This window comes from Aedes aegypti, chromosome 2, assembly GCF_002204515.2.
Source record: "Aedes aegypti strain LVP_AGWG chromosome 2, AaegL5.0 Primary Assembly, whole genome shotgun sequence".
NCBI lineage: Eukaryota > Metazoa > Arthropoda > Insecta > Diptera > Culicidae > Aedes > Aedes aegypti.
In genome coordinates this window covers 259,629,531-259,645,811 of record NC_035108.1, presented here as the reverse complement: position 1 = coordinate 259,645,811, position 16,281 = coordinate 259,629,531, and the positions used below count along the sequence as shown (strand labels likewise).

The 16,281-nt window shown below is 35.6% G+C and overlaps 2 protein-coding genes across 3 annotated transcripts in view; one reads left to right on the top strand and one right to left on the bottom strand.

Annotated features, from left to right (window-relative positions):
* The window catches only part of LOC5565682, a 90,456-nt gene that overhangs the window by 24,746 nt on the left and 49,429 nt on the right, over nt 1–16,281 (bottom strand). The window lies entirely within an intron of this gene.
* Nucleotides 13,017–13,562, top strand: LOC5565692 (endocuticle structural glycoprotein SgAbd-2). Its single transcript, XM_001649991.2, has one exon. It carries the CDS (start codon nt 13,102–13,104, stop codon nt 13,462–13,464), a length of 363 nt encoding a protein of 120 aa, XP_001650041.1. The 5' UTR covers nt 13,017–13,101; the 3' UTR covers nt 13,465–13,562.

The following is a 16,281-nucleotide window of genomic DNA, read 5'->3' as shown; positions in this document are numbered from 1 at the left end:
TAGAGCAAATTGGAACGCAAACATACAAGATAAAGCTAATTGAAACGAATAGATACAAGAATCTTTTCGTCATGAAAATTTAATTTACTTTCATAGACATAATTTATCATCGATACTAATACATACGATATACGATAGCAAAATGACAAATATCATAAAGAAAGCTCTCAGTTAATAACTGTGGAAGTGCTCTTAAAAACAGTAACCTGAGAATCATAATCTGTTCCAGTTGGAATGTAATGCCAAGAAAAAGAATATTAGAACATTTTTTCTGATGAAGAGTTATATACTTTTTTATAACAAAAAATATCATTTTATGGGTTTATAAAGTAGGGGAAATAAAAAAAAATCGTTGATATTATTATAGCGTTTTTTTTTTGTCGGTAGCGATAGGGGTAGTACTGGCACTCTTAATCTGCCCTAAGCTCCTTCCCAGCATTTGCTTTTATAAGCCTCTATTGCGTTCATCACACAGACGTTCCTAAGCAATGTTGCTCAAATGGTCACTGTGAACCCTAGCAGCAATCAGCCCTTACCGTAGTTTTACAGTCTAGTACTTTAGACTACTATCAAACTATGATAAGGCCTGAAATGCTACTAGAGTGGTTAAAGTGAAGAACGAAATAGTTTTATTAAAAGGTCCTCATTCCCCATTTCATTTCATCGCTCACTATCGTCACTTTTATTTTCGACACTATGACTCATCAACTTTCGTAATACACTTCAGATATACTTTCCATTATATCACTTTTCACATCACACTATTTTCATATAAATTCATTGTTATTAGCATTTACCATCTGTTAGCATTACTCAGTAATTAAAAGATATTCAATTTAAATGTTTCATTATTTTTGTTGCTGTAGAGTCATTACTATTCAAACTACAATTTAGCACTATCAATAAAGTTACAGTAAAACAAAATCACTGCGATCCATTTTCTGCACTCGCTGTCATTATTAACACTTTCATCATGCATGTTAGAAGAACTAGGCAATAATGTTTATATTCAGAAAAATGATTGCAAAATGTATTATGGCCTTTATTAAATTAGTAGAGTTCACATCATTATACATCATCATTATTATATTTCTAACAAAACTATCAGAATCACTTCCAATTTCATTTTCAAATTTTCATCACCATAGATTTTATTATAAACACACCATTAGCACCAACACAATCACTAAATTTAATAACAACAAGTGTTACGCGCAGTTCCACCAAACACCCATTCTTATGTTGCATTATAAAACGATTGATCACACGTTAGCTTCGAAACTTAACAACCATTACTGATTAGTACAAAGGATGCTACAGCTCGTGGTAAACGAACTGAACCATCAACAACCAGCACTGGTTTATAAGTAACTAATGAGCCCTGGCGGTCCCTCCGTTCGAAGAGGACCTGATAATATGCCGAAAAATATTAACAGATCCTCCGCCTGAATGCAGCCGTTTCATGATAAATCATGAACCGTTAGAGGTGTGCCAAAGTATTGGGAAGGTGATATGTTTCACAGACGGGTATTATTATGGTGCACCTTCTACTTTGGCACCGTCAAACCCTGTGATCGTGGCCAGGGATTGATATTATTATAGCGTTTTTCAGCTTAAAATATGAATAAAAATTGTATTATTCTTCGGCTGACTGGATCATAAGTACATAACTGTTAAAAACAGTTTTTGAGCATCTTCCAAAACAGCTCTAATAAATAATGCATATGGTTATTTTCCTTAATCTGGCCTGTAAAGTCAGCATCGTAATCATAAATCATACTCTAATATTCAACCGTTTCAGGTACGCTTTATCTCCTACGATGCACAAATTACTTGTAAACGGATTTCCGGTAGTTAAAAATTCGTTACTTCCAATCTGAATTTTTCCCGTTGAGGCAGGATCCATAACAAAAGTGTTTAGATGATGTTTTGAAGGCTATTTTCCTTATTTTTATTGCTAACCTCCTTTGAATATATTCACAAGTACTTTTATATGAATATGAAATAAAATACTTTGTTATTCATATTTAAAGCCGAAAGAAAATCATTATAATGCAAAAAAAAAACTTTTTGTTTGCCTTAAATACATCTACAAGTGGAAAAATGTTTGTTTTTCATGAAAAATGTTTATAAGTCTTCATCGTAAAAATTATGCAGGTCCCAAAATATGCGTTTCAATCAGCTCTACAGGTGATGGGAAGGCAACTTTGCTGAAAAAGTCTAAATAAAAAAATAAAATAGTAAAACCTGTTTTTGAAGGGCCACCCTACATCAATTGCGAAAAATGCTCTAAAACGGTCAATTTTTGAGCTAGAAAAAAACTTTTTTGGTCAAATTAGCTTAAAATTTTCTGATCTTCAACTTTGTAGAACAAAATGTACCAAAATTCCTTAAAATAAAAAAGTTTTAAAGGTTTTTTTTTTTTACAAAGGGCCACCCTAATTTTCGTTCCGACCAAAAAAATTGTTTTTATAATAGGAACAATTTTGTAGAACATCATTTTTACGTAAAATCACAATTGAAGGCGTGAGTTCCATCTTTCCTCCTAAAACCCCAATCCGTCCCACTGTGCGATGGGTGAAGAATACGCTTCCGCAACTTCAATAATTTTAAATAAATCAAAATGTGTGGCCTTTTCATGATTCTTATTCCGGACGCTTCCTCACTTTTGCCTCATATTCCGGACACTTTGAATCGAATTCCGGAGAGCTCATGATAATTATTAATGGAACAGTCAAATCATCAATCGAAATCGTTAAACCGTGTCCGGAATTTGAAGCTGTCCGTAATATGAATCAAAACGGTAGATTCATTTTCCCCATAAAAATAACGAAAAAAAAACAAAAATCTGTATAAAAACTAATTTGCAGATCTGCCATTGGAAACTTCCTGCATAAAGTATGATAATAAATGTTTCAGAACATGAACAGAGACCATTTTAAAACATACATATCAATATGTGATATGTTGCTTTGATTTGAATTTGTATAAACAATAAGTTATGTGAAGAATAACCTAAAGTACAATTGTATTTGTAGAAAAGTTGCATTAAATCGGCTTTCCAATTACTATCAAGACTTATGATATGCTAGAATTTTCCCCATGTGGACACCCTATGCAATACTTATGAAGTTTTCAATCAAATTGGTTTAATACTCATAATTCAACTAATAATAATTAGTTTTCTAAAAGTACACTAGCTGTTTATAATTATTGCAGAAAATTATTGAATGATTATAATAACACGATATAGGTTAAGTTTTCAATAGTATACTTCATGTAGCACTGTGTGTTGCATGTTACCCCACATCAGGGGTATGAAAAATGTATAAGGTAAAAAGGTGTAATACGCCCCCCCCCCCCCTTAAGGTGAAACAGTTTGGAATCAACTTCTAAGATTGCACTGAAACTTCAAAGGCACAAATCTCGCGAAGAAAGCATCCATCAGCAGTGAACTTTTTATTTTGGCTTTGTGCACTAGCAAAAAGCTTAAAATAAGAAGATCAGACATGTTTGCCAATTATTTTTCCAGTTTTGTGCCTTTGAAAACCTGAGTAGGGGCACAATTCGGCCATTGTGACGGCCATCTTTGGATTCCGAGATGTTTCACCTTAAGGAAAAACTGCCTTAAAGTAGCTACAATCCCATACGCTTTTTCCTTCACCCACAAAGCAATCAATAAAAATAAATAATATTCGAATTGAAATATTTATGGAGTTAATATACTGAGTCATACAAAATTATCCGATCACAGAACCATTCAATTTGATAAGGAACTTTTCTTAGCCTAGTGGTAGATTCTGGGGCTACAAAGCAAAGCCATGCTGAAGTTGTCTGGGTGGATAACCACCGGGATCTTTTCGTAATTGAAATTTCTTTAACTTCTGTGCACATTGGGTATCATCGTGCCTGCCATACATGCAAAAACAACAACTTTGACAAAGAAAGCTCTCAGATAATAACTGTCGAAGTGCTCTTAGAACAGTAAAATGAGAAACAGGCTATGTCTCTTGAGTTGAGGTATAACGCCACAAAGGAGAAAAAGACTAAGTTTGGTAATACTTGCCTTTAAATTTAAACAAGAGCTCAATTAGGTCGAGGTTTTTCGAACCTGCTAGAGACAGTTTTTGTGACTATTTTCAACAGCAGGTTCATGCTCCGATTGCCTATTTCAAGCTTGTAAATAATATTCCACTTGATCGGAAATCCACCATCCAAAATGGTATCGTCGTTTTCGGATAGCACAGCACGCCAAATTGCTGCCATTCAAAAGAACAAAATCTCAAGAGCTTCCCAAGCCTGGTGACTACCATAACACCATCCGACGTGAAATGTATGGAGATGAATGCTACTCAACTGCTACTGCTCAGCATCTATGCTCTGTCCGTGTGTCGGAAGCGGGTGAGCTTTGACTTTATTGATGGAGCAAATCATTGCACTCGGGGTCTGATTGCGCAAGGCAGAATATTTACGAGCAGATTGCCACTTGTTTAAATTCAGACGGAAGAAAACCGACCGACCGCCTTTGAGTCCAGCCGGGCGAATTTTATGGATGTAAATATGGAAGACGAAGGTCTGCAGCCACTTACCGAGGGAGCAAACCAAAGCAAGAGTATTGCGGCGGAACTGGCTCAATGATCGTTATGTTAAATGAGGTTGCAGGCGATTGAATTGATTTGTAGGTTTGCGAAATGATGGTTGGTGTTTCTCGAATTGTGGTACAAATACGAATGACATTAGATTTTGATGAACTTCAGTTTATTGCATTTTACGACGATGAACACTTTTAAGATCTCCTATTTCTCGCCAGCCGCCTAAATCTGAATGTTGGAGGTATCCCTCGGTCTAGTGGCACAGGCGGTGGTATAATAGGAACAGGTGCTGCAGGTAAATGAGTCACTTGTGGATGAAATCCGTTTTCGTCGGCGGTCCACCTAACTTCGATTATCGTTCCATCGGGGGAAGGATACGAGTAGCTTCCACTTTGCACCAAAGCCAAACTGCTTCCAACTCCATCTGGTCGGACCACTGGCACTGGTTTCAACATTCCCTGCGTCTGCACTTGGATCCCATTGCCCGTTTCGTAGCCATATTGGAAGCTTCCGTCCAGCCGCTGGTCTGAATAGGAACTCAAAATTGGCACCTGATTTAATCCAAATCCTTGCGGAACGAATCCTTGAGGAGTCACGTAGATGGCACTCAACAGCACCATCAGCAGAACTGCGAACTGGTGCATATTTTCTAATCTCCGGGAGATGCAATCGCGCCGAAGACGCGGTGAAACGATACTGCGCAAGAAATTCTACTTAACTACTCATTTATAGTCAAAAAGCTTGGAAGTTAGCTAAAAAAGATGAGACACTGCACATCTTGCTAACTAGTGCCAACAATGACCTCTGTGCAATTGAATTTGGTAGGAATTTCACACTTTGGCTGGCTTTGTCAGAAGCTTATGTAGTAGAAGTTCTTTCGGTAGTACACAGAGGTTATTCCATGAATGAATGTCGGTTGTTCAATTTACACTCATTAAGCCATGCCAGTACACACACGTTGCTTTAGTGTTTCCTGAACGGGCACCAACTAACTGGTACTAAATGGTTTTTCAGAGGAAGTTGAATGCCACCTAGCATACCATCGTTTTCGATTTTGGGACCATGCATAATGTTAAAAATCATAAAAGTGTCTACAAACAGGGGCCTTCCTTTGCCAAGTGGTTACAGTCGGCGGCTACAAAGCAAAGCCATGCTGAAGATGTCTGGGATCGATGCCCGGTCGGTCCAGGATCTTTTCGTAATGGAAATTTCCTTGACATCCCTGGGCATAGAGTATCATCGTACCTGATACAAAATATACAAATGCGAAAATGGCAACTTTGGCAAAGAAAGCTCTCAGTTAATAACGGTGGAAGTGCTCATTCAACACTAATCTGAGAAGCAGGCTCTGAGCGTAATACCAAGAAGAAGAAGTATCTACACATGGTGAGCTAAACTTCAGCATGTTGGAGGGCCGAAGATAATGGAGATGGCTTGTATTTATTATATATCTCTGGCTTGTATTCCTCAATGTGATTTTTGAAAGTTTAATTTTCAACTAGCATGAGTCCTTGATACTTAACTTCATCTGACCAATTTATCGAGACAACATGTCTACTTGAAGGTTTCAAAGAGCTTCATTTATAAATTATAAGTTGAGTTTTGGAAGCATGTAAGAAAGCAAAATATTCGAATTTTTTGCAATCTACAGTGTTTGATTTTGGCAATATGCAAATACTTTTCATGTTGTAATAATCAAACGGTTGCTTTTATAAAAAAAAATCACTGTAGTAATGATCACGAATTAAATTCACTTAGTTTGACCATGATGAACTTCAATAGTAAGTATTAATAAAATAATTATATTTTTTGATAACAGCGCCACTAGCGCTCTACTACTTATATTTCTATTAGCTTAGGTGGACCTTGCGAACATGAGCTGCGTAGTCCTGTGACATTCACAAACAAAGATTTTTTAAACAAACGAAACAGGTAGGGACATCTGGGGTAATATGCACCCCCGGAGCAAAACGACTTTATGGGGTTTTTATGAATATTTTAGAAAAATTGAGACATTTTTCTTGTAAAATCATATGTTGGGGATATCAATCCCTTATGAAAAAATTTCCCCAATTATCTCGCAAATACCTTAAAACAGCACCGTAAGTCATTTTGCCTAAAGCGTGCATATTACCCCAGATATCCTTAAGTTAGATAAGACAATATTGTACGATATTGGTCTCAGAATGCTGCCTTGAGGAACACCAGCTCTTACAGGAAGTCTGTCTGCTTTAAGGTTATAATAACACAGCGGAACCAGTTTTTGTCTCAAGGACCAAAATACTACTATTAGCTTGATTTGAGGTCACTAAATCTGTTTTCGTTTTCAAAAATGTCATAGCACGTATGGTTGAATTATGCATTATTTATCGATTTCTGTCAACTTGCATACAAGTTTTCCATCTTGTATCTTTTTGACTCGGAATACGAACACACTAGCCTGGGACACGGTTATATGAAAAATTTAGATTCTCGCTCCAGTCCATTTTTTGGAATGCATTTAGGTCCCATAACAACTGTGCAAAATTTCAGCTCAATCGGTGAAACTATATTTACGCACCAGCCTTTCAAAGTTTGTATGGGATTTACTATTGGAAAACTTACTTTTCCAATGAAAAATCGCCAGAGGTCGCTCATTGTCCTCTATAAAAATCTGAAATCAGATCTCGATAGGTATTTTTACGATGAACAACATTGTCGAAGACCGCAAAGCAATCCGATGCTTGTGAAAAAAGTTATTAAGCATATACTATTTGGAAATTTTGCCCAATTTTGTTATTATTGTTATTCCTTTACGTGTTAATCAACGTCGCCTTGCTAATAGGTTTTCATTGAATAACATTTTTCACTAGAGTCGGATTGTTTCGCGGTCTTCGGTAATATTCTTCATCGTAGAAATACTTATCGAGGTATGTGTTTAGAATTTTTATAGAGCTCAATGGGCGACCTCTGGCGATTTTTCTTAGCAAAAGTAAGTTTTCCCATAGTAAATCCCATACAAACTTTGAACGGCTGGCGCGTAAATATAGTTTCACCGATCGATCCGAAATTTTGCACAGTTGTTATGGGACCGAAATGCTATCCAAAAAATGGACTGGAGCGAGAACTTAAATATTATCCCACACTAACGAACACACTTAACGCCAACAGTGACTTTAAATGTATCTGATAGGCATAAATTTGTTGATATTTGTGAAAATTTTAATTCCTTCGCAAAGACTAACTGGCAGCTATTTGGAATGCCTATAAAAATGTTTATTTTAACCTGTTTAGCGCTGTTTTTACGTAAAAGTATGTAATAAATCAAATGCGGAATACTGCGTTCATTCTGTCTCATATTCCTTGATTCAAATTCCGAACAGCAAATGTGTATCGTATTCAACTGCAAAATTTCGCAAATAAATGTATCTTATCTAACTTTACTGACCTTGAACTAGAGAACCATCACTTTTCTCGAAGTATAACATAGATTGGGATAAGTTAAAATTGGATTGCAATTGACTACCATTTTCTGGTACAGTGTTCAGAATACGAGTCGGTTTGGAATTTGAGGCAGAGCGGTATACTGATTGATTTACTTAATTTGCTACATAAATTAGTTTTTATGTTTTATGTGGTTGAGACTGCGAATCACCAACCCGGGAGCATCAGATGCAGTACAATGTCAATGTACCGAAGTTTTAGTCCGTGGTTCTGACAAACTCAATGAAATCATGGAATGCGCTCGAAATAGGGCGTACATTAGAATTGTGCTTAATGAAAATAAGAAAAAAGCGTTACGATTTTTGTTTTGCATGAGTAATATAATTATAAACAGGTGATCATTTAACTTCGGTCTTCGGGAAGATTTTGTACGGCCCGCGAGCGGGTTTCTAATAGTGATGTGATGTGATGTGATACATATTGTATATTCGATTCTTTGTTTTTGAATTTTTGAACATTTGGTCATTCAAAACAAGCCAAATTTATCTGCGTTTCTCCATGTTAAATATTTAAGGTGATTATAGAACGAAGCCACACCTCAAATTTTCAAGAGCACAAGACTTGAGAACCAAACAGCGCTTCGCCTAGAAAATCTATCCCATTGGTCACCACCAGCAAACAAGCAATTTGATTGATTTTCGACGCGAACTGTTGTCAGATACTCTCGTCTTGTGTATTAGAAAATTCTAAGTTTGGCTTCGTTTTATAATCACCTTAAGATTATCAGTAATTTATGGGAAATTGTCTGAAAATATCAGCTTGAAACCAGTCTAGGATCATATCCAGCTTTTTACGAGCGCTAATACCACCACTTTCTAGTAGCGATTTAGCGATCTGACGTTTGACTTGGGTCGTTTAATATTGAACGTGCGCAAGCCAAACCTCAAACTGTTGGATCCCTATACACGGAGACACAAATCAACCCAACTTTCAATTTTTTTGACTCAGTTCGGCTCTTCCGTGGTATAACCCAAATTAGGGTTAACTGACATATTGACATAATTCAGTAGTTTTCGTCTGACAACAGCGAACAGTCTGATTTCTCCATGTAGAAAGTGAACTAGCTTTTGGCGGCCATTACCGCTTGTATAAATATGGATAGTTCGTCCAATAGGCCTATTTGATTGAAGCTTAGGCATCTGGTGATGAGTGCGAGAATAAAATAAGTGTTCATATCCGCAAAACCAAAGTGCAGCGAGCGCAATACAGGAATACAGGAATACAATACAGGAAATTAGCACTTTTCCACTTTTCGACTTGTAAAAATGTTCTGTAAAAGAAACAAACGACACATATTCTGAAAAAAAACCTCCTTCAGATGCACCAAGTTCCGCTAACAATAAAGGCTTCCTATGCGATTAAGTTGAGTAGCTCTTGCTGTGCCTCCGAAGCGGCAATCTACCGAATTTTTGTTAGATATTTAATTTAATATCTGTCGGCAAGAGTAAGAAGAATGATGACATTAGCTATTGCCAATAGAAGATATCATCATACAGATTATCTTTGTAAAAGCCAAAAGCTCAATTCATGGGGGATTGGTCTGGCTTAGGCACACTGAACGAATGGTTTCTTCTATCAGAAGTCACTAGAACACGTTTCATTGCAATTCATTATTTATTGTTGGGTCTCAACTTATACACTTTAACTTGATGGTATTAACAGAAGTTATATACTGTTATTGGTACCAATTGGATGCTGAATAGCAGCATAACTGGCTTGAGTATCACTCACATAATAACGTTCTTCTGGACTAACTGTGGAAATGACTGTCTTTTGAACTAACGATCTTTCGAACTAACTCACACTGATTGTCACTTGGACTTAATATTTGCTTCTTGTGCAATGGGATTTCTCACAACAAAGAGATTTATATCTACTTTTAGTAGAACGCAATTGGTCTTGTTCACTATCTAGTGTTGGTTTATCATGAACTGCTATGTAGTTTGTCACACAAACATATGTAATCAGTTGGGATGTTTAATTCGGTAATACGATATTCATTTGGTCTTAACACAGATCCAAAAAAGTGTTATTTCCGAGATTTCTTAGGTACGCAAAATTCTTATCTTTCCTATGTTTGATAGGCCTTAAAATTAAATGAGTCCTAGTCTTTTAGTGTGCGGTACCCACGGAACTTGATGAATTTCCAATTTAATTTAACGTTAGTCTGAATGATGACCTTTTCAATGCTTTCGCCTGAGAAGAGCTTGGAAGAACTTATCTAACTGTTCATGAAAAAAAAATGCGATCCAATTGGAACTCATTTAAATATATATTGTTATACATATAATGGCCCGTGCCTTCAATAAATGAAAATATATTGGATGAATTCAAAGCAGGAAATGATTTCAAATTTGTTGTTTTTTCGTGATTACAAAATCACTGAAGTTTCTAATAATTTCGTTACCGAATATCGTTTTGATTCATATTCCGAACACTCAAGGCTATGATTCTCTAGTTCGAAGTTAGTAAAACTAGCTCAGTGTTTGGAATATAGATACTTTGTGATGATTCAGGTAAGTATCGTATCTGGTCAAGTAGAAGAAACAATTTATTTTGCATGAACGCTGCAAGCATGTTGAAAAATTAATAAATTATAAAAAAAAATGATATAAAATCGAGTTATTTCATTCAAACTATTTATCATACAATGAGTCCTATTTTGCATCTCAGTGGGTTGCATTACCAAAAATAGTCAGAGCGGAAACTAAAAAAAATCATTCTCACTTCCTCAAACTAGAGTACCGTAATCCGGGGGCAAATTGATCACTTTTTAACAACTTTTTGTCATGATTTCCTTTGGAATTCAAAAATTGTCAAATTTATTTCGGTAAAATCAGTACTTCTTTGATCTCTATCAGTTTATGTAATCGATTTTTTATGAAATAAACTATAATACTTCATAAAATTAATTTCAATATCAAAAACTGAAAATGACAAATTGGGGCGAAATTGATCACTATATAATAAAGCATATTTTAGAATGTAAAATTTCCCTGTCTACTAAATTTTTGTTTCCTGAATCTGAAAATGATGTCAAAATTTTTACAACTCGTGTATATCTTTATTTTATTGCAAAATTAAACTTTGTAAATCCACATAATACGCCTAAATGTATGCAATTTCCCTTGAAATAAGCACGTTATTCAACAATAAACGGTTTTACCAGCAAAAAACTATTATTGTAATGCTGTACGATTTTGAAAATGAGTTCAGCAGTTCACACTGAAGCTAACACAACATTTTTAACACTCAAAGTTTACATGCAGGCTTAGCACCAGCAGATTGTTTAGTACCGACATTTCCAACAGTATTGCTAACACCTTCAAAAACTGTGAATATTTTTATGCAAAACTGACCTTAATAAAAATGAAATAGTTTAAAATCATCATTAGACATCTATAAATTAGAAAACATGCAATGTCTGTGATGGCAACGAAGTATTAAGCATCCTTGAAAGGAAATGCTATTTGGTACCGACCTGATCAAATTCACCCCAGTGATCAATTTGCCCCCGGTTTACGGTACTAAATAAATAAAAGTTTAAAAAACAGTTTAAGAAAACAAATTGGGTTCATAATTTCAATTCACTTTCTTCGCATTAAAGTATATCTCTCATGCCTGCAAAAACCTTTCATTACAAAGATAAAAAGGTGCCGAAAATGCACAATTTTCCCTATGTCCCAAATTGTGTTTTCACAATCCTGTGGAATCCATCTGAGTATCCTAAAAAAATCCTTTCCATTTTTTTAGAATATTGCTTAAGATAATGTAAGAATTTCATTAAGCTTCTATGACAATTTAAGTTGAAATTTCAACTCAACCTCAAGATTCTTTTAATATCTTTTTAGGAATTTTGTATGGTTCAGTCTATTCAGTGATGTTGTGTTTGACAAATTCAATAACAAAGTTTCTTCTATTAATGTTATAGAAATTCAGTTTTGCTTTTGAAATAATTTAAAAAGCGTGAAAGAAGAAGCGTTTTTTACAAAGCTTTCAATATTGATCTAATCAATAAAAATCCTTGTTCATAATAATTTTGAATCTCAGGTCCAACACAACAAATTAAATTTATTTGTTAAGCAGTTATAACGGTCTTGACAACGTGAAGGTGTGCTCATAGTCTAAACATCTATATAGATAATTTCTACGAATTTTCTCAGTAAACTTTGCAAATTACGCAATCTTCAGAGATAATTTCAGTATATATTGTCAGAAATTGATAATTTTTTTTTCTCTGTTTTGTCTACGAATGTATTTTGAAACTGACACCACAGACAAACAGACGTAACACTCAAATTATTTTCATCGCACAGCAGTAAAGCGCCCAATTCTTATATATGGTAGTTGGCCGACGGGCCACTCGTTGCGCTCGCATCACTTTTGTTCGAGTTTGACGTTTGCTCACTACCGTCACCTAGTTCAGATAAATTATGGTAAAATGAACTAAAACAAATTCTTGAGAAAGACCTTTTCGACGATTGCCAGATTGAGCTCAACAAAATCTCGAAAAATCTTTTTTGGTTAGTTGACATCATTCCTTTCAAACCTATTGGATATATCCAACGTTATTTGATAATAAAAGAATCCTTACTCATAATTGCAAATAAGTGACATGGATACCTAAGTATATTTATCCAATGATCTGACGGGAACCAAGGATACATTTCTCTTAACACATTGATATCGCACCTTATAAAATGCAACCGCCGGACTTGCTAACCACAGCTGATCTAACAAGCCCTCAAGGCCGCTCGCCGACAGATCGCATCACTGCTTTTTAGCTGCATCCCATCCACCTTAGCTGACCGCTATCCTATGGTGTCATCGTTCAACAACCATGGTAACCTCTACAATCAATTAGCGCCTCCAGAGCTAGTTTCGTAGAAGAGCCGACAATGTAGTTTTGGGTGGGGAACCTGCTATAAAGAGATGATTTGATATTCAAAAGTCCAACATATTCGTTTCAAACCCAAGTTAGACAGTGCCATCACTCAGGAGACATCACTCCACCCATCTAGTCAAAATGAAAGTGTTCTTCGCAGTAGTTCTTCTGGTAGCTGCCGTGTCTTGCGCCCCTCAGGATCCCAACGCAACCCCGGTGCCAATTGTGTCGCAGACTTCCAATCTCAACCCGGATGGATCGTTCCAATACTCTTACGAATCGGGCAATGGTATCAAGGTGGAAGACCAGGGAGAGCTGAAGGTCGTGGAAGTACCCAAAGAGGACGGTACCGGAACCGAGCAGGCTCAAGTTTCGGTCCAGAAGGGCAGCTACTCGTACAACGCTCCCGATGGAACGCCAATCACCCTGCAGTGGACTGCTGACGAGAATGGATTCCACGCCACCGGTGACCATTTGCCAGTTGCCCCGGTTGCAAATGCTTAGGCGCTTAGCTTGGGAGTGATTGTGAAAAGTGTGATGATCGTCAATGATATTTTTGTATTATGTTTCAAATGTAAATAAATCAAGATGTTTTCAAAAAATGTTTTGTGTTTTCATAAATGGAAGAAGGACTAGATTCAGGAGCAATTTCTCAAAGTACAGTGCTTGTTCGATTTTGGCAACACATGTTTTTTTATTCATAGTTGTTTTTTCTTGTATATGAATCAACAGAAATATGAGCGAAAATCCCGACACGAATGCCAAACGAATGGTAAAGTGTCGCTAATAAATAATAATAATAATAATAATAAGAAATATGATGATTAATAGAATTCGTTATTCACTAAATTATCTTTCGGGAATGCATTTATAAAAACATGGATCAGTCACCGATGTTCAAAATAGATAAATTTATTTCGTGGTCATTATTACAATAATAAAACTTTTAATCAATCGTTCTTGAAAATAATAGGGTGCCGGTACCAATGGTTGTAATGTACCAGTAGATTGGACTATGGAATAAAACGTACATTTTTTGATAAAAACGACATGCGCTATATTTGGTGGATAGATCGCCTCTAGTTTAGTTGATTTGACAAATTTCAGCTTTTTATTTTATCAAAAAGTCATATAAATAATAAAGTTTACGTAAAAAATTGGCTCCCTTGCACCAATAGTTGCCGTCCTGTTCCAGTAATGGATCAACGGTTAGAAGCAGTTTTTAAAATGGATGTATAAAAATGAAGAAAAGTCCCAGAGATGATCTTTATGGCTCATTCGAAAGATATTAGTTGTTGTTCCGAGGGAAAAATGTTAAACCTATGTAAAAATTTACCATTTTGTTTAAAATTCCTTGTATTGTTCCCGAACGTCTACTACTGGAGCACTAGCGCTACTACTGGAACACGTGTACCAATAGAGGCTCAAGCGATTTTATGTTGAAAAAATAGTTTTATCACTCTTTTTATATTTTTCCCATATAGTAGAGCTTGAAATATTTCTGTTGACGTCAAAAGATCTCTGTTAAGGCTTTTCGTTATTTTGTTATGATTTTTTATAGCTTAGGTAGTCCACTAATGGCACCGGGACCCTACTTCAAAATTTATTTAAAAATACCTACCTACGAAAAAAATCATGTGAGTATTATTGCGGAATACTCTAAACCTAAAATGTCATTTTCTTACGATTCTTACGAAAAGGTCATCTGAGATTCATTCAAGTGTTTTTCAGAAATTTTATTTTTTTTTCAAACAGCGCTAGAGATTGTTTCAACAGATTAAGGCCGCACGGGACGTCATCATAATCACCCTATCCATTTCAAGAAGCAAATCCCAAGAACCACTCCATATATCGATGCGAAAATGTATCACTATGATTCTATATATGTAGGGCAAAACCCGATAAATTTTCAGCTTCATCGGTTCAATAAAACTCGAGATTTGCTTCCGCGAAGTTTTGATGATTATTGCTAGAGTGAGACGAAAGATAGGGAAAATAACACGGTCTCCCGTGTCCCCTTAAGGGGTTAAGGGATTTTGCAATTAATTCATAACTTCTCAAAAAAAAAAAAAAAATCTTCAAAATAATCCGGCATGTATGCTTTTGGGTTCTAGAAATCTATCCATTCTCCATTTTTGGTTCAAAAACTATTGCAGTAATACCTTTTTTTGGACAATTTATTTGCAAATTATTTTACGAATCACTCTATATTCATATCCAATTTATATTAGATTTTTAATGTAGTACATATTAAAAAATTCTGATAAAAATTCTAAAAATATTGCGATTATTTTGAAAAATTTCCATTCTGTTGTAGCCGCCAAGTTCTTACTGCAGGCTTGAAAATCATTGTATCATTGAACGGAAAAATCTAATCAAAGTATGCTAGTAGAGTCCAAAGCTTTGGAAAAAGGCAGAAAACAACAATCATTAGCGTGGTTTTCAAGGTATCATCGAAGCCGGTCGATGATGCTTTGTGTAAATCAGTAATGTGACAGCTGCGGTAGCTTTCTGTTCAACCGTAGAACGGAAAGTTATATCTGAAATTACAATATTTGCCGGATAATTTATGTTTAACTTGAATTCGGAAAAAAATACTTAATACATGTCTGAAAATTCAAGCGTCGTAGAATTTCTGAAACTTTTTGACAAATTTTCTGAATATATACATAGAAAAGCTAAAGTGATTTTTGTAGGAATTTATTACAAAAATTATTGTTCTTTTTTCTTCATCATTTCTGATAAGCAATGATTCCCTGCCCTTGGGTGATTGGATTGACGGTGATTAATCAAGTTGGCATTACATATTGTTGATATTGTGAAATTACTCTAATGTTTATTGATCGCGAAAATTAATCGTAATTATAACTTATAAAATGTAAGTTAATCTAGTAGTTTAAGTTATATAATGACATGTGTTGCAATGCTTAAATATATTTTACACTTGATTTATCACACCTTCAGCATGAGTTTAGTTACTGTCGCATGATCTAACACCAGATAACTACGCGTAATGCTGGAGGGACCGGCAGGGCCTACTACCAGTCTCTACTAACACTCAAATCACTAACAAGACTGGGAAACCAACGATCACCTTCATCAGTAGCACTATTTCTAATAGTAGTATTAGTTCAATATACACAAGTCGTTTTCAATAGTCCACGAGGCGCAAGAGTGGGTGCGGGTGGTCTCTGCGTCTCACACATTGAAAATAGACTTTTTTTATATTAGGTTTACTAACAACGTAGTAATACTTACTTTGGTATAAGACCAATACTGTGGGTTGCCCTAATTCAGCGCATCGCCTAAATCTGATGCCCA